Genomic DNA, 19,780 nt, shown 5'->3' on the forward strand with positions numbered 1-19,780 from the left:
TAAGCAGCGATCCATGACCTTTCTGATATAAGCCTGTCATTCCGTCCACTTTACCAAAAATGTGCCAAGGACGTGTATCATTTGCTTGTGCTTCTAATCTGTTCATATCCCTTCTTGTGTACTAGAGGTGTGGGGCTGATTGATGGTTCAAAAACAAACCAATATTCATCCCTGGATTCGTCACACAGCCTCCTGCTAATGAATGCTACATGTTAGATTTAACTTCTTGACTAAACTGGGCAAACAATACCTCAGTTCTATGATTATAGTGTTGCTTCGAGGACAATTAATTCCTTACTGTAATGTGGAGACTTTAGCACAGGAGATAAACAGATGCCTTCTGGAAGGAATGAGATGTAATGCCGGGTCAGCTGTCCAAAATTGCTTACTTTTTGGGTATCAGTTTTGTCAAAGTAATTCCCAACTCCAAGTCTACTGTAAGGGATCACAGAAATTCTGTAGTACCCAATGGGGCATAAGAAGGTCCTCCCCATGGTCTGATTTCTATGAGATTCCAGTTTACAGTGACTACCCATGAAGACAGTGTAACCGTGCCCTTTATGGCATATGAATTCCTCACAACCATGGTTTCATGCAAACAATGGTTTGGATTGGGATTTGCCACATAACCACAACATTGTTTCCTGTAATTGTGTTTGTCCCTGTGTCTCTCTCATACCGATTGTGACAACTCTCCTGCCTGAGTATGGGGACAGGCAATGGGGTAACTAAGAGGGCCAGGAACCTCCAGCTGTTCCCTGATGATAGTCCCTAGGTCTGTAGTGGAAGGATCACCTGTCAGTCCATCCACATGACCTGCTCCAAGCAGGGATTCATCACATATGGCCAGAAGAGGATGTGGTCCCTTTAAAAGGCCAATTGTTTAGCAGGGACCTTGCAGTGATAGAGACACTCTTAGGTGTGCCCTGCAATAATGAGAAACCCAGGGTTTCAGACTGTCATGGGGGGGTCTTAACTCCTAGGAAAGCAGAGCTAAGGTTGGGAGAATCGAGCAAAGCTGCAGCAGGGATTGTTGCGGACCGAGACCTGCTTACTTGTGTTTTTTGAGGGCAGTCCCAGAGAGAGTGGGGAATGTTGCATATGGCCGGCAGGCACTTGAGCAGTCCTTCCAAAGTGAAATGAGGTCTAAGAATCTAAGATGGCAGTGAGTCTTTTAAGAAGGCTTTGTTTGCTGACACAAAAGGGGCAGGGATTCAGCCACAATCCCAACAAAGAACCACCCCAGGTTTAGCATGGACCAATCCCAGGGTCTGCTTACAAATTGCACACACCTGAAACACATAACCCAAAGACCAATCCTGGGGTCAGGTTTGGGAAGAATATAAAAGCCCCAAAGTAACACTGGGTTGTGTGGGAGATGCAAAGATGAGTAGAGGAGAGTTTGCAGCACGGTGTAGCAGAACGGAGAGGAACGGAAAATAATTGCAGCGATTTGGAGGTATCAGAGAGAAAATGGAAGATTGAGACCTGGAAAGAAGAGGAGGCTGAGCAAAGACAAGAGGAGGAAGTTGCAGACCATAAAATAAAAGAGAGGACAATCGCAATGTTTAGGGAGGAGGTTTGGAGAAGACAAGAGGAGGAATTTGGAGGCCATAAAGGGAAGGAGATGAGAACCATCACAGTATCCAAGGACAATGGTTGGAGAAGAAACGAGGTATCAGTAGGAAGGAGCCGTGAGCAGGCGGTTGCCAAGGACCAAGACGAGCAGCAGCGGAGGTATGATCCTGTGCTGAAGCGGTGGGGTGGTCCAGACATTTGTTATGAGTAGAGAGGATTTAATGGAGACAGTGGAGGAAAGGCTGAGGGGTTGCAAAGCTAAGACCTATGACATGGAGGTGCACAGGTCTCAGAGGAATGGCCTGTGGAAACCAGGAAAGGGATTTCCGGTTGGTAGCACAGTTTCAGATGAGCTCTGTGTTTACCTCAGCCCGGCAGCTATGGTCCAAGAATGACTACAGACCTCGAGGGCGACCCAGGATGTGGTTGTGTCCCACCTGTAGCAGTCTTTTCACTCCTATATGCACTAGTGGGATTAAAGAGCCTGTGAGAGACAGATGGTGGAGTCCTTCCCAGCCTTTGTGGAACAGCTACAAATACCTGCATCATTTAAGGAGACACTATCCTTAATTCTTCATCTAGAGAAGGGCAACAAGATACTGTCATCAACCACTTAGAATGTTGGGCACCTGGTGTGAGGGCGTCATCAAAAAGAACTCACAATGGGACTTGGTGTCAAACTCTGGGTTCTGACTTTGAAGTGGAGCTGGGAAAGGTAGAAAGCTATCTTGATAAGAATTAAGCAACTCCTGGGTAAACTCCTTTTCCTATGAAGTCAGTCCATCCGTCATGAGTTTTCCCAATTAAGATAACAGTGTTTGGGAGGATTCTCCAGAATGGCTAATTTCCCTTACCTAAGGAGTCCCTCAGCAGTTTTGCTGGATTTCTAGGATTTTATTTTTCACCTGGTAAGAGTGTGAGCTTTTTCTCCTCACTCTTACATGTGTTTTGCTGTGTGTTTAACATTTTTGTGTTCATAGACTGTGGAGCCTCGCCTACTCCATAGGCATCATCTTTGTACTGTGTGTCACACAGCACTTTCAGTGCAGTGACACAGGGTTGTCTTTTTCAGACTTCCCACTTTAAACTCCATTTTCTTGGACTGACTATTGTCTCCCAGAACATGTAAAGTTGCCATTGACTTTATTAGTCTTTTTAAATTCACAGACCCAGTACAAACTATTTAACATAGAGTACTTGAAAGGGTTAATAGTATATCCCTTTTTGTCTGTCTCTCATGGAACATTATTTCGTCCCCCTTTCTTTAAGATTTGGCTGGTGGCAGTGGTATCTACCGTATTTTTCCTACCACAGTCTATGAAAATAGCCTTGGTACTGTTTTAGGCTAAGGTAGTAGCCTCAAACTTTAATTCGCTGGACCTCATTTACTTTTATTTGGTTCCGGTTGGGTTTATACGCCATTTCTTTTTGTAAAGGTCTTTCTCGTGTTTTACTCTGCGTGCCAAACCAGGTTTGGTTCCTTTGTTCGCTGTCCTTTGGCGAACTTCTGCAAAGATGCCCTCCTTAGGCGCCTGAGAGTCTAGGCAGACAGGATGTGAGGGAGAGGTTTTAGACCGCCTGCACAAGGTCTCTTTGGAGACCCCAGTCACACTCTTGTTTGATTGGCTAGGTGACTGTCCTGCCAGGACAGCCACCCTGCTGTGTGATTGACAGCCAGGCTGTGTGATTGGGGGAAAACTGCATAAAAAGCAAGTCTCTTGGACTTGTAAGGCAGAGTCGCCACTGGATCGAGAGAACCTAAGAGAAGCTGAAGAAAGAGGACTGCTGCAACAACTGAACCTCCCTGTGAAGCCCTGCTGCGGGTCTGAATCTCCTAAACTTCGACGGCAGAGATGATCTGCAAGGAATCTTCTTCCCTTGAGCTGGTGAGACTAACCAGTTCGCGAAAAACCCCAAGCAAGGCCTCCCTCCCCTGGTCGAATTTGCTGTGAATCGCTGCAGTGAACCGGATAGCCGTGAGGACCGGACCTTGTTTGGGTTTTAAGGAACGCACCTTTATTTGTTGATTTGCTCTGCTGCTGGTTTCTTCCCTGGGCAGTGCAGGACCCTCCAGTCTTCCTCCTTCGTGTCAGTCCGACAGTCGTTTCAGGAACCGTGAGCCTGCAGGATCTACCAGGAACTTCTGCCTCAGCTACAGCATTCTTCTTTGTCTAAGGTACTGTTCAAACCCGGTTGTTTTTTCCATCCGATCGTGGTGAAAGTGTTTTAAATCTTTTGCAAATTTGAGGGCTTGTCCTTCGTTTCAAACTCTTGGCAAAAACGTAACCGTGAAGTGCTCTGAACTGTGTGATCCTCTGCAAAGACTCTGAACCATTGACATTGGCCCAGGCCTATTGATATGAATCCTCATTGTAGTAAGCCTTTTCTAGATTGCCCTGCCTACTTACTTGTTGGTGCTGCTTAATTTGTGTATAACCTTGTCTTTCCCTCCCTTTTTAAATTGCTGGAGTGCCATTTTGCTCACACTTCTTTTTGAGCTTAACTTGTCCAGAATTGATTGGGTGTTGTGTAGTATATTTAGATTGTGATTGTTTTTCTGCTGCTTTACTTAGGGAACTAATTTACAAATGATTGTGTAAATAAATGTATATTCTTTTACTCAGAAACCTTGAGTCAGTGTTTGTTTGAACCATAGCAATTGCTGTCCTTTGTATAACTTCTGATAATGATCACTTTACTCTTGAGATAAGTCTGGCTGCTCAGCCATCGCTAGCACTTTACTGTGTAGTACAGGCTTGTACCAAAGGTGAATTTGTACTTGCACTTGTAGTCTTAATTGTGTGTGGTGTTTCCAAAGGGTACTGCATATGATTCTGCCTAACACTGGTGTACAGTGGTGAGGATAAAGTATAGTAATTACACTTGGAGTGCTTCTATTACCTTGGATCAACTAACCACAAGGCTAAACAACACTAAAAAGCTAATTTTAATCATGTCTGATCTGGAAAGTTACAGTCAGGAAACCCTCCTTAGTTACACTGTGGATTATCTGAAAACTTTAGAGAAAGGAATGTGTCTGTTAAAGGGAAAAAGTCAGAATTAATTGAAAGGTTGTTAGAGAAACAAAGTCTGGAGAGTGGGTCTGAAATACCGGACTCTCTACCAAATGTGGAAAATGATATGGATGATAATGTGTCAGTTATTATGGATGAGTTAGATGAGGCAGATGTGTCTCACAATGTAGGCCTTACTGCTCCTGTACCTGCTCAACAACCTCAACCTTTGTCTACTGGGACCCCATCAAGTCCTATACTTAGTCTTGAATTCATTGCTCTAGAAAGATGAGGCTTGAATTGGAATTCAAACATATTAATGCTCAAACTGAAAAAAGCATCAAGAACTTAAGCTCAGAGAAATGGAGTTGAACCATGCCTTAGAAATGAATAAGTTTTCTATTGAAAATGCTTCTCTCCCAGAGTCTTCTAGGTATTCCAGTCTTAAGAGACCCCGTATGCCTAAAGAAATTGTTGGTATGTATGAGGCTAAGCTTGATATTTTGGATCGGTTAGCAATGTTTGAGTATAACCATTGGATTCAAGACATTACAGGGAATCAGTTGCTTCCTTGGCTCTTCTCTAGGCTACCGACTGTTGCATCTGATGTTGTGATGGAGTTGGGGGAGGTGGATAGGATGGATTATGAGTGTGTGAAGCTAGCTTTAATCGCTAGATTTAGGAAGACACCTTCCAAGTACCTTAGGAGGTTTAGGACACTCAAAAAGCATGACGGTACCCCTTGGGCTACCTGGGTATGTGAATGTTTGAAGAACTTAGATGGTTGGGTTAAGGGTTACAGAGTAAACACTTGTGAAGGTATGAGAAATCTTGTTATGTTGGAGTCAATTTATGATGCCTGATCTCCAGAGCTCAGACAGCACTTGGCTGATTTTAAGGCAATGGATCCAAAGAAGTTAGCTAAGGATGCTGACTTGTGGGTTGCCAACAGGGCTACTCACAAGGATTCTGAGGCAACTCAGAATAAGAAGGAGGGGAAGCAGCCAAAGAAAGATAACAAGGAGAATTCTAATACCTCCCATCCAAAAGAGGCCCCAAACAACAACATAAGGGTAAACCCCAAGGGAAACCGAATCAGGCTAGTGTACCATCTGGACCCAAACCAAATGGAGGTCAGAACAAACCCCCATTCATCAAAACATTTGGGAAATGTTATGTTTGTGGGTCAACTGACCATGTCAAAGGGGATCCCAGGTGTAAGGGTAAACCTTCAGGGGTCCACAATGTCTCCTTAGCCTTCTCCCCAGAGGAAGAAGTACCTATGGCAAGTGGAAACTTTCACCTACTGACTGATGAACACACGTGAGTCTCAGCTAGTGTTTCTTCATTGTCCCTGGGTCTGTGGGAACAACAGGATTTAGATGTTAATGTTAAAGGACATTTGTACCACGCACTATCGCCACCGGAGTGGTACCCTGGCGCTCTGGTGGCTCTGAAAGAGGAGGGGAGGTTGAGTTAGTCGGAGGAAGCAGGAAAAGTGCAAGGGAGCAGTGATGTGCTGTTGGCGGCCTCAGCCTGGTGGGTCCGTTGGCTGGGCCTGCTGTGTTTGCGGCCGGAAGTCGTTGTGTACTGTTGTGCGAGTCTATGCGTCTTTTTGTTTTGTTGTCGCAATGTAGTGAAGTTTGTGCGGTTTGTTGTGCTGGAGGTTTTGGTTGTGTTGGTTTAGAATGGGATAGATGTATGTAGAGGGGAAATTGTTAGTGGATTTGGTTAGTTGGCATCTCTATTCTGAATTGAGGCGTTGGGCTTGTGTGGTCTCCCCTGATGCGACTGTGCTGGTCTGGGTCCCTCTGACATTCAAGGTTCTTTACTCCTCTGGTCCCCGCCTCTATCAGGCTCTCGCATATCCCCACCTTTTCTCGCTTCATACTCCTGTGGCCAGTGCACCTGCCCATGTTAACAGGTCAGGTTGTGTGCTATTGCCAATATCTCGGTGATTCCACAACACTGAGGTACCTGGTGCTAACTAAGGGGCGGGTGGAGTAGTTGACTCGGTCTCCATGTTTGTCGCCTGAGTTCCAGTCTATCCGGTGTAACCCGTCGAGCTGCCGTGGGAGCAACTTGGTCATTTCTGGGGCTGTCCATGTCCTTTCCAGTTTAGTCATCCTTTTCTCTGTTACCGTTATTAGTTTGAGTCAGTGGTGTTGAAGAGCCAGGTTTTTAGTGATTTCCTGAATTTTAGGTGATCTTGGGTGTTTCTTATTTCTTTTGGGATGTTGTTCCATGTTTTTGCAGCTAGGTGGTAGAAGGTGTCTATAATTCCATCCCAGATAATACTAAATAGTATTATAAAGATAGTGTTCTTGTAAATGGTCAGGAGACTCCTGCCATCAGAGACACTGGAGCCAGCATAACTGTGGTTAATGAACCATTTTTCAAGGTGGAGGATGTTGCTAAGGCACCCAAACACCTAACCAAGTTAGCTGGAGGCCCTGTGCAAATGCTTCCCCAGTTACCAGCTCTCATCCAGTGCAATGACATGACTGTCAAGATACCTGTTAGTGTGCATAGTGAAGTGCCTGGGAGAGTCCTGTTGGGTAATGACTTGAAAACTCTTGGAGTTGTGTCTAGTACCCCCAGGACTCCCAGTAAGACGAAACATGAGCTCACTTGGCCTGCAAGGGAGAGGACCTTGAGAGGCTCTCCGGGGGAAATGATAGAGAAAGCTATCACTCCCAGTCCACAGGAATTACTCACTGCTATTTCAGGAAAGAAAGAGGCAAAGGGGAAATGCAAGACCTCCAAGAAGAAAGCAGATAGCACCCCTGTGTTACCAACCTGGACATCCCCAAGATTGTCCAAAGTCACACCTGTGACTCCTCCACCTGCTCAGGCTGAGTGTGAGGTACAACCCTGCGTGGTTGAGCTAGCTTCTGAAGAGTCAGATCTGGAAGAAGACATAACTCTAGTTGGAGATCTGGATCCTGTTGACCATCCTGAGCTGCAGTCTTTACTGGCCGAAGGTTGACCCAACAGGGCAGACTTCAGCAGAGGACAAAGTGAGTGTCCTACTCTTGAAGGTCTTCGACAACAGGCAGCTTCTCAGCTTGATGGGCAAGAAGCTGGGAACCATAGGTTGCACTGGGAAGATGGCCTTTTCTGCAGTGAACTGACTGCCTCTATCCCTGGGGAATGCAAAAGACTTGCAGTGCCCTTAGAAAACAGACTCCAGTTCCTGCAGTTGGACCATGAGATACATTTGGCTGGTCATTTGAGTTTCAAAAAGACCAAAGAAAGGCTCTCCTTATACTTCTACTGGCCTGAGATGGGTTCAGAAGTTGACAAATTCTGTAGGAGCTGTCACACTTGACAAACCTCTCGTGAGAGTGGAGCCAAGAATGTGGCACGCTTGGTGCCTCTCCCAGTGGTGGGAGTTACTTTTGAGAGAGTGGGAATCAACATTGTTTTTTCCCTAGACCCTCCCACGTCTTCCGGAAGGTTCATAGTGAAAAAACCGAATTACAAAATATCGAAAACAAAAATCTCGAATCCAAAATATCGAAAACAGAAATCTCGATTTTTTTTTTTAATACGTTTTTATTTCGAAATGGGGGGGTTCCCCCCCAACCCCCCTTTTTTCTTTTTTTTTTATTTTACCCTTTTTTTATACTTACCTGAACCCACAAATACATATAAATAAATAAATAATTCAAGATTTTTTTTTTCGAGATTTCGGATTCGGGATTTTGGTGATTCAATATTTTGTTTTCGGTTTTTTGACCGACCACCCTTCCGGAAACAGGTTTATCCTGGTTGTAGTAGACCATGCTACTAGTATCCTGAAGCAATACCTATGGGCACTGTTACGGCTCAGGCTGTGGCTAACGCTCTACCTGGTATTTTTACCAGAGTAGGGTTTCCTAAGGAAGTGATATCCGACAGGGGACCCAATTTTATGTCCCACTACATGCAGGCCATGTGGAAAAAAGAGGTTTATTCATACTGTGAAGAGCATGATAGGTGCTTTAGAGGAACACCTTAAAAGAAAGTGAGACCTTCTTCTGCCATGCCTTCTCTTTGCTTATAGAGAAGTCCCTCAGGAGGGAGTTGGATACAGTCCCTTTGAACTTCTCTATGGCCATCCAGTGAGAGGTCCATTGGCCCTGATTAATGAGGGGTTGGAGAGTGCTACTTCCCCCAAGCCAGTCAGAGTGACTGACTATGTGATAGGTCTCTGGAGGAGAATGTCACACAAGATGGCAGAAGCAAGTGATAACCTGAAAGCAGGTCAGGCTCTGGTCAAACATTGGCATGACCAGAAGGACAACATGGTTCAGTTTACTCAAGACCAGCTTGTACTAGTTATGGTGCCAACAAGGCAGAGGGCCTTGCAGGACAAATGGATAGGACCCTTCAAGGTTGTGGGCAAACTTGGAGAGGTGAACTCTGGTGGATTTAGGCAGACCTAAGGAGGCACCCAGAGTCTTTCACACCAACCGTTTGAAGGCATATGTCTCGAGATCAAAAGTGGAAGCTTTGCTTCTCGCTTAAACTCAAGAGGAGGAGAGTGAACCTCTACCTGACCTACTCAGAGGCCAACTTTTAGATGAGAACATAGGAGTTAATCTCTCTTCTAATCTGACATCTGAACAACAGGAGGAGTGCAAAGTTCTGTTAAATAACTTTGCCTCCCTGTTTTCAATTTCACCAGGCTTGACCCCATGGGGCCAGCATGACATTTTCACTGGTGACTGTTTACCTATGAAAAGCAGAGGTTACAGAATGTCAGAACATGTACGATCCCACATAAAGGAAGAGGTTAACAAGATGCTTGATCTAGGTGTTATAGAGCCCTCTACAAGTCCAGGGTCTAGTCCAGTTGTTCTAGTACCAAAGGCAGGATCAAAGGAGTTGAGATTATGTGTGGACTATAGAGCTCTAAATGCAGTCACTAAGACTGATGCCCATCCTTTACCAAGGACAGATGAACTGGTGGATAAACTTGGTGCAGCCAAGTACCTCAGTACATTTGGGTGTCCGGTCAGTTGGTCGAAAATAAATGGTCGAAGGACCATTTGATCGAATCAAAATGGTCGGAAAAAAAAGGTCGAATTTATTTATTTATTTAATATTTTTTTTAGTTTGGTTGCTTAAAAAATATTTTTTAATAAAGAAAAAGGGGTGTTGGGGTGGGAATATAAAAAAATATTCTACCTTTTTTTTCCACCATTTTACATCGATCAAATGGTCATTCGACCATTTGGTTTTCCACCAAATGACTGGTAAAGGTACATTTGATCTGATGTCAGGCAAATAGCCCTGACAGACCATGCCAAGGAGAAAAACGCATTTTCAACCCCAGCAGGCCTCTACCAGTTTAAGGTTATGCCTTTTGGATTAAAGAATGTACCTGCTACATTCCAAAGGATGGTCAATCATGTTCTGAATGGGATGGAGGACTTCTGCATGGCATACTTGGATGGCATTGCAGTGTTCAGCCCTACTTGGAAAGAACATGTTAATCACTTAGGATATGTTTTGCAGGCTCTTGAGCAGGCCCATCTGACCATAACGGCAAGCAAATGTCAAATTGGTCAGAACAAAGTGGTCTACCTTGGTCATGAGGTAGGAGGAGATGAAATAGGGCCATTGCCTAGCAAGGTACAAGCTGTACAAAACTAGGCCACCCCTACTACTCAAACCCAAGTGAGAGCCTTCCTAGGTCTCACTGGGTACTACAGGAATTTTATTGAGAACTATGGCTCGATAGCTTCTCCTTTGAATGTAGACTCCTGTCCAAAATTCCCTAAAAAGGTTAGATGGAATGAGGAGTGCACTCAAGCCTTTGAAAACCTAAAGAAAGCCCTTTGTCAAGCTCTGTCCTAAGAGCTCCTGATCATCACCAACCCTTCGTTGTGCAGAACGATGCATCCAATACAGGTATAGGTGCAGTCCTTAGTCAACTGGATGGGAAAGGTAGGAAGCACCCCAAATGCTTCATCAGTAGGAAACTGAAGGAACCAGAAACAAGGTGGGCAACCGTAGAGAAAGAGTGTTTTGCCATTGTGTGGTCTCTGAAGAAGTTTAGACAATACTTGTATGGATCTACTTTTGTGATTCAGACAGACCACCAGCCCTTGAGATGGGTAATGCAAATGAAAGGGGAGAACCCAAAACTACTAAAATGGTCGATCTGCCTGCAAGGGTTTGATTTCATTATTGAGCACAGGTCAGGATGTCACCACCAAAATGCTGATGGTCTCACTAGGATGTTTATAACTGACTAGAGTGAAGAGATTCATCCAGGAGCGGATTAAATCCTTCTGTCCCTTAGTCTGGGGGGTAGGGAGGGGGTATTAGGGAGAATTCTCCAGAATGGCTAATTTCCCTTACCTACTGAGTCCCTCAGCAGCTTTGCTGGATTTCTAGGATTAATTTTTTTCACCTGGTAAGAGTGTGAGCCTTTTTCCCCACTCTTACATGTGTTTTGCTGTGTGTTTAACATTTTTGTGTTCATAGACTGTGGAGCCTCACCTACTCCATAGGCATCATCTTTTTACTGTGTGTCACACAGCACCTTCAGTGCAGTGACACCGGGTTGTCTTTTCAGACTTCCCACTTTAAACTACATTTTCTGGGACTGACTACTGTCTCCCAGAACATGTAAAGTTGGCATTGACTTTATAGTGTCTTTTTAAATTCACAGACCCAGTACAAACTATTTTACATAGAGTACTGGAAAGGGTTAATAGTTATCACTTTTTGTCTGTCTCTCATGGAACATTATTTTGTTACCCTTTCTTTAAGATTTGGCTGGTGGCAGTGGTATCTACCATATTTTTCCTACCGCGGTCTATGAAAATAGCCTTGCTACTGTTTTAGGCTAAGTTAGTAGCTTTGAACTTTAATCCGCTGGACCCCATTTACTTTTATTTGGTTCCGGCTGGGTTTATTCGCCATTTCTTTTTGTAAAGGTCTTTCTCGTGGTTTACTCTGCGTGCCAAACCAGGTTTGGTTCCTTTGTTTGCTGTCCTTTGGCGGGCTTCTGCACAGAAGCCCTCCTTAGGCGCCTGAGAGTCTAGGCAGACAGGATGTGAAGGAGGGGTTTTAGGTCCTTGGAGACCCCAGTCACACTCTTGTTTGTTATGCTAGGTGACTGTCCTGCCTGGACAGCCTCCCTGCTGTGTGATTGACAGCCAGGCTGTGTGAATGGGGGGACAACTGCATAAAAAGCATGTCTCTGGGACTTGGAAGGCAGAGTCGCCACTGGATCGAGAGAACCGAAGAGAAGCTGAAGGAAGAGGACTGCTGCAACAACTGAACCTCCCGGTGAAGCCCTGCTGCGGGTCTGAATCTCCTAAACTTCGACGGCAGAGAAGATCTGCAAGGAATCTTCTTACCTTGAGCTTGTGGGACCTACCAGTCTGCCAAATACCAAGCAAGGCCTCCATCCCCTGGTCGAATTTGCTGTGCATCGCTGCAGCGAACCGGATAGCCAGGAGGACCGGTCCCTGTTTAGGTTTTAAGGAGCGCACCTTTTATTTGTTGTTTTGCTCTGCTGCTGGCTTCTTCCCTGGGCAGTGCAGGACCCTCCAGTCTTCCTCCTTCGTGTCAGTCCGACAGTCACTTCAGGAACCGTGAGCCTGCAGGATCTGCCGGGAACTTCTGCCGCAGCTACAGCATTGTTCTTCTTCTAAGGTACTATTGAAACCTGGTTGTTCATTCCGACCGACCGCAGTGAAAGTGTTTTAAATCTTTTGCCAATCCGAGGGCTTGTCCTTCACTACTCTTTTATGTAACTTTTCTTCCGACCAACTACGTTTCAAATTCTTGGCAAAAACTTAACCGCGAACTGCTCTGAACTGTGTGATCCTCTGCACAGACTCTGAACCATCAACATTGGCCAAGGCCTATTGATTTGAATCCTCATTGTAATAAGCCTTTTCTAGATTGCACTGCCTACTTACTTGTTGCTGCTGCTTAATTTTGTATAACCTTGTCTTTCCCTCCCTTCTTAAATTGCTGGAGTGCCATTTTGCTCACACTTCCTTTTGAGCTTAACTTGTCCAGAATTGATTGAGTGTTATGTAGTATATTAAGATTGTGATTTTTTTCTGCTGCTTTACTTAGTGAACTGTTTTACAAATTATTGTGTAAATAAATGTATATTCATTTACTCAGAAACCTTGAGTCAGTGTTTGTTTGAACCATCGCAATTGCTGTCCTTTGTGTAACTTCTGATACTGCTCCCTTACTCTTGAGAAAAGTCTGGCTGCTCAGCCATCACTACTACTTTACTGTGTATTACAGGCTTGTACCAAAGGTGAATTTGTACTTGCACTTGTAGTCTTAATTGTGTGTGGTGTTCCCAAAGGGTACTGCATATGATTCTGCCTAACAAATAGCAAGCTAATGCTCCTTCCTGGCCCAGGTTTGAATGTTCACATGACATAATATCTTCTTTACCGAGTTTCCAATGTATCAGGTTAGGCACTTTTCTGCTTCACTGCCTGGTGTCTGTGAACTGAGGACCTCCCGCTGTTTTGCACTACTGCTCCATGGCCTCTCACCATTGATTATACTGTATAGGGCTGATTAGATTTCTAGTCAAAACAACTGGCAAGCGAAAGGTTGCAGATCCCCATTCATCTCTTTGCCGTGTATGCTCGGGGAATACACTGTGTCTGGAAAGGCTATGCACTGTTGCCAGCTCCCATGAGCAATCTCTCATACTTGGCTTCCAGTTCTTTTCATGAGACCAGTGTTAATTCTGATCATAGTAGGATGTTGTACGTTTTTTTCTTATTCATTTTCAAGTATCTTAAAATTTTGTTCGGTTTTTCAAATTGTTTAGTTTGACGCGTTGTTTTGTTTGCCCACTTACATATTCTGGTGCTCTGTTTTCTTAGACATTTGAGGGCGAGACACAAGGCAAGCCTGCCATGTCTTGCCTCCAAGGTCCATGGAGCTTCCACATTAATTATATTAGCAGTAATTTAGCTCTGGCCGCACGAACAGGATTCATAGATTTTCATGTATATTGTTTAATTGGCGTCTGCTTTAGCTTACATTAGCAAACTTCCTCTGGTACAATGCTCAGATTGTTTTTCGGCCCTTCCTTTCTTGCATTATTCCTGAACTGTGACTGTTTCTTACCTCTTTTTTTGTGCTGCAATATTCATTCAGTTTATACAGCAAACGTGCAAATTATCCAGATAAGCAAGTGTATATCTTTTTTCCTTATGCAATATGAACCCAAGCCTGCTCAATGTCTACCCATGAAACATCACTGATTTTTGCCAGTAGGCCGCATCTGACATTCGTCGCTGGCTGTGAAGACATTTAGTTGAGCAAATACCTATTAGTCACTCTTAACCCAAACATTATTCTTTCAGAGACTATTATGTCGTCGAGGTCCGGCTTCCAGCGAAGACATTTGAGCTGCTGCCAGAAGAGATTAAAGAGGGAAAGCTGCTGCGTGTGTACCCGGTGCTCTTTAATATTGGAATCAATGAGCAGCAAACGCTAGCAGACAGGTGAGACTGCATCATGGGCTCTTATCTGAATGTAAAAGGCTAAGGGTCGGTAGGTCTATAGCGCGTGCGCACCCTCTCACCGGCGGCGGCCATGTTCTACACTCTTAATTAACATCTAATGGATGGCTCAGTCCTGAATCTGGTAAACTGCGGCGAGACTGGCTTGGCCTGCGGAAGTACTGCAAATGAAACCACACCCTGGCAGGCTGGAGGGGAAGGGGGCAGATACTCAGTGCAATGGAGCTAGCTTGGACAGGAAAACCCCCCAAAAATTACCCTCACATTTTAATTTAATATTATTTTCTTTTACATTGCTACTCAGAAAGCAGGGGCGGGGGTATTGTTTTGTTTAGAAAGGTGCGAAAGCAGCATGGCCTTGGTTTTACTGCCATTAATAGTATTGTTTGTTTGTTCTTCGTTTTCAATTTAAGGAAATAAACAAAATAAGCGCCATAATGAAGGAGGGACTTTTTGAGTCCTCAAGTTATCCAAGGCTTTTCAGTTCAGGGCTCTTTCAGGAATGGAGGGGTAGTGACCCACCACTGATAATACCCCAGTGGCCCCAACCTCCGGTTAGGGAACCTACCAGTTTCTTGGCAATTTGCCACCAACCAGTCCAAGATTCCACAGTGCAATCTAGCAAAACAGGGCAGATATGTGATTAACACCACAGTCATAATTTTCCCATGTGCATGGAAAGCAGGCCCCACTCCAGAATTGTATGTTTTGGGGTACCCGCCTCCCTAATTGCTGTGTCTCCATTGACAGACAAGAAATCCAGATTCCAACTCTGCCTTGGGCTACCAGACGTCCCGGTTTTGCCAAAATAATCCCAGAATTGGGTCCTACACCCCACCCCCCTACCCCCCACACCTCTTTCCCAACTATTTTTTTAAAAAATGTAAAAACCCTGTCCGGGTTTTAGGGAAAGATGGGGCGCCAGTCCCAGTTTTTGTGGAAAGGGAGGGTCGGCAACAATTGTAAAGTAAGTACACATTAAACTACACACAGACTTTTGCCATGGCAGGCTGGGCTGGAACCCCAACCCTTTTAGATACCAGCCACATGCATTAACTGATTGTGCCACAGAGACGAGTTGGCAAATGAACGAACAGAACAGCAGGGCTTGTAAAATGTATCAAAGCAAAACCTTTTATTGTTAATAAGCTTATATTCACAGCAAAAGTGCGCAAAATATAGGAGCAGGAACAGTGCTGGAAATACTGTGGGATGGAGAGGGTCGGGATGGAGAAGGGGGCAGTTTAAGGGGGGGTGCAGGATTGGGGGATGGGCTGTGAGGGCGGTAGTCCTTCTTTTGTTATGTTGTTGGTCATCCCGCTTTTTCATCTACAAAATATGGTCACCCTAGCTCCCCCGTGTGTCGGAAGTCTGAGTTTCAAGACTCAGAAGCCAGCGGCATAGCATGAGTCCCTGTGAGAACGGGCTTCCTGCTAGGCTCTCAGTTACATTTTAATTCTGTGGGGTTCCTTGGAGCTGTAATTTACAGCGCTCTTGTCAGATCAGGGCTGTCCAGTAGGCTGCAATTAATGGAAAATAGTTTGGGGAGGGGTTGGTGGCTACACGTTCATCTTCAGTGGCCCGTTCATGTGCAAAATTCCATTTCTTCAAGAAAAGTGCTAATGTTGGGCTGTTAATTTTTGTGGTCCATGTGTATTTTAAAGCCAAGTTCAGACATCAGACCTCACCAGATATTTGGTTTATTTGTGAAAGAAACTGCACATTGTGTTTACACCTCTGAAAAGCAATATTCAGGATTGCTCTGCTTGCTCCTTGACAATGCAATTTCTAGGAATATAACACTTTGCTTACATGGATCATCACTAGGAATGTAGTGCCCTGCTCACTTCTTGATGATCTCCTGCCAGCTAGAACATCTTTCTCCTTGCCTTAGTGTCACAATCATGTCTAGGTATTCTGATGGTCTAGTTGTGGGTCATCCTGGACATGCACCAGTGCCTCTTAACGCACGCGTATCAGCGAGAATGCCATCATCATTGGTTAGGGTCTTGTCAGGCTGTGAGATTGTTACCCTCTAAGCATGGGTGTCTCTCCTCCATCAACATACGTGCAGCATGCTCACAGTTTCAGGGCCATAGAGCCCAACAGGCTTCTTGGCTTCCCACTCAAGCATGCAGGCATTTTCCCCTGTACCAGGGCCCGACCCAGCCCCTGCTGCCCTCGTGTGGTCTCTCCCAGTGTTTGAGAAATTGCTGCCAGGCAGCTCTTTTTCTCTCTGCTGGTCTGTCCTCACCCAGTGCCATCTGCAGCATAGCTCTCAGCAAGCTCCCCAGCTTGTGCTCCTTTCTTCCCATCTCCTCAATGTCTGCTCTACTCTGTCATACATGCTGCAGAGCCCTGGGGACTTTTGTAGTGCTCTTAATTAATGCGATTATTCCATCATGATTCTGGTTGGTTATTATCCGGACTTGCTCTTTTCCGGTTGTTTTTTTTTCAGGCTTTTCACTTGCTTCCACGTATCTTGTTTCCGAACTATCCTACAGCTTATCAGGCATCCCTAATAATGTCCCTGTGATTAAACTAATTAGGGTTGATGCAGTGGTGACAAAGTGTTTGAAAAGCTCATAAACCAGAGTGGAAATGTCTGCACCACCGCCACGCAGCACAGTGCTGTGTAGCCTGCCTGGATTGGTGACAGCTGTGAAAGCGCACGAAAGAAAAGACTGCACTCAGGAGCCGGGGTACCGGTGTCTCTGGTGGAAGGCCTAGTTCCTGAACGGATCCCGCTCCTAGGTGTGCATATGAGAGATTACTGAGGGGCAAACTACTTATGCAATGGAAAACATGTCTCACTGTTCCCATGAGTGAATGACTAGGCTGGAGGTTTTGACCAGTAATTATTCTTGATGACTCAAAACAAGATGTGCTTGGAACCAAAGAGGGGCTTTGGGAAAGCGCCTATTCGCCAGCTGCAGGCAGTATCTTTCACAGGGGGCAGGCATTGCATTTCCCTAGAACACCACTAAGCGCAATAAGAGAGCTGACTAATTTGACTTTGTCATGTGGTGCAGTATTTCAGTGTTTCCCTCGCTTGATTCCACACACTTTGGGGTTTGCAGTCTGTTTCCCTGAATACAGGATTGCAAATGATTTGCTACACCCGCTTCATTCTCCCTGAGAGCACTGTGTGTGCTGCTTCCTTCTCTAGATTCTGTTACATTTTGTGATTGCACTGTTCTCCAGATTGCACTGTTCTCCAGGCTGCACCCACCAAAATGTTGGTCTTCTGTTACCGAACTCGGAGTGCAGTGCTTCATGGTTTGCATTATGTTTTGGAATTGGATTCTGGTTCCTATAGTGGGGGCATTTCAAATGATTTCCTCCTTGTACGGTACTCTCTCTCTCTCTCTCTCTCTGTCAGAATGCAGCGTTTCAATATGTCGTCATTTCCTGTAAGGTTTCATGCAACGAGAGAATATCTTCAACTCGACTCCCCTTCGATACTCTGCTTAATTTGGGTCACAGTTTTCATCACATGCTCGGCTTCTCAACTCCAGTTTTCCCTAGATTGGTGCTCGGTGGCGGTCGGTCTTGCTCAGCCCTCTTGTGTTCATGGATCCACTCTCTGTGATCTTGTTCATGTATCTTGGGATTGGCAGCCCTCTCTCTCTGCCTCCTTCACACATCTTTTGTTTGAAAGCTCTCCCATCATCTCTGCCCTCTAAACCTTGATCGTAGCTGAGTTAAGTCTGACTTGCTCGGGCCTCCTCTTCACCCTGTGTCATTCAAATGTTGAGTACAATGCTCTCTCAGAACCTCTGGCTCCAGTCTCATATCAGCACCAGGCACCTGTGTTCGTCATCTTTGATTCCCATCACTGGCTCGGAGTCTGACATCTGTGAACTGCCGGCTCTCCATTCCTCATCTGAATGTCTCGCTGCTCCACATTCTGGCCTCTTTCTATCACACCACATTTCCACTGCCGCGTCTCAGGCTTGTGCTGTCCTGCACCACCTTCTTCCTGCAAACCTTGTCCATGGTGCTCCAGCTCCTCGGTCATGAAAAGGGAAGAAGAGCTTACCAGCGGTTAGTGTCTTTTCTGCCAATGTAGCTCTCCACTTGGGTTCGTTCCTAGGTACTTCAAGACAGTTCCCTTCTTCCCTTTCTTTTTGCTCTTGCTTTGAAACGTTCCTCTCTCTTCTAAGAATGCAAGTTCTTGGACAAGTGTGTCGGATCAACAGACCACATGACAGAAAAATGGTAGGTTCAAAAGTTTTTCAACACAAAGGACTACCTGGGATAAACTCCTATAGTGATTATGGGTGTATCTCGCAGGTCATTATTTTTGTTGTTCAAGTCATTGTCATACCGTGTGGCCCTGTTTGTTAAAAAGATAACACTTCACTAGTTTATACGAGGTTGAGGAAAATCTCAGAACCATAGGTGGAGATCTGGCTACATGGAGGTGTCTACTACCACTCACTTTATAACGGACGTTAGTTCCATTGGGTCTGCTTGGTTTATGAGATGGGTATTGGGTCTCCCCAGTTCCCCACTAGGTGTGATCCCTTCATGATTGTAGGAGAACCCCCATCCTGGAGCCTGAGGTATTAAGGCTAGCTGGTAGACACTTGCAGTCTGAAAAGCCTCCCCCAAACAGCAACCATACACCCCCACCCCTTATGTCTATTAGTAAGCCAGGAGCGAAAGTAAATTGATCAAGGGTGGCTGCACCTCTTCCACAGTTAGATTGGTGTGCCATTTATTTAGGAAGTCCCTGATTCAGCATTCAAGTGCTTCTCCTCCCTTTCTTAACATGTTTATCAGGCTATGTTTTCATAAGACACCAACCACAGGTCATCCTCCTTGGCCAAAGTCTTATAAGGTAATTTTCAATGTTCAGTCTTCTCTGAGCATCTGGAAGTGTGCCCCTCTCATGCGCTTCACCCTCTATCCTTCTTTGCATCCAACGTCTGTTGGATTGTGAGATATAGCACTCGTCAGACTTATGCAATTCTCTCTTTCGCTCTATATGCTCTTTGCTAGGGCTTGGAATGTAGCCCTCAGCAGACTCTTGGCACCCTTTCCTTTCCTTTCACTCTGGCTCCTCACCTGGTTCAGGCTCTGTGGTGTACCCCCTGCACCCTGTTGATTTACTTTTCTTCTTTACTGGGTTTGCTTTGGACCAGCTCCTCAGCTGCAGCATCAAGCTGTCTCTTGGCTCTTCTCTACTGGGCCTGGGCATGGGCCTGTGTCTCAGAACGTCCTTGCCTCTTTCCATCTTGGAGCCTGTCCGGATCAGTCTGGTAATGTCCACTGCTCCTCCTCCTCCCTTGGCCTCTGTAAAGGTGTGGGGTGTTGCTTGCAGTAGGCTACTGGTTTTCTCTACATCTTGGTCTTTGGGGGAACAGCCCTCATCCAACTCTTGGCGATCTTTCCTTCTTTCCGTTCCTCTGCCAAATTGTGATCGATTACGTTCATATGAAGTTCATATGACAAGTCCTGAAGGTTATATAATCGAGCCTAAAGCCAGTATGTACTCAACCCCATTTTTAAACCTGAGGATCACACGTGAACAGCGCTAAGTGCTTGCAGCTTATTTTAAAATAAAACATGTAACACAATGTAGTGTAGCGCCAACTGCAAGTATAATGAAACATTTAACTTATAATGCTTGATTACACTAATATGTGAACACTTTGCACGTGCCTG

General features: G+C 45.2%; 1 protein-coding gene across 5 annotated transcripts in view; it reads left to right on the forward strand.

Annotated features, from left to right (window-relative positions):
* Nucleotides 1–19,780, forward strand: part of INPP4B (inositol polyphosphate-4-phosphatase type II B) — a 3,177,224-nt gene that overhangs the window by 2,800,011 nt on the left and 357,433 nt on the right. For all 5 annotated transcript variants that reach the window (XM_069631181.1, XM_069631178.1, XM_069631177.1 and 2 more), the window contains one exon: nucleotides 13,949–14,089. In XM_069631181.1, coding sequence (XP_069487282.1) covers nucleotides 13,949–14,089 — 141 coding nt within the window. The remainder of the gene's footprint in view (nucleotides 1–13,948; nucleotides 14,090–19,780) is intronic.

This window comes from Ambystoma mexicanum, chromosome 6q (genome assembly GCF_040938575.1).
Source record: "Ambystoma mexicanum isolate Mex_15411 chromosome 6q, UKY_AmexF1_1, whole genome shotgun sequence".
NCBI classification, from domain to species: domain Eukaryota; kingdom Metazoa; phylum Chordata; class Amphibia; order Caudata; family Ambystomatidae; genus Ambystoma; species Ambystoma mexicanum.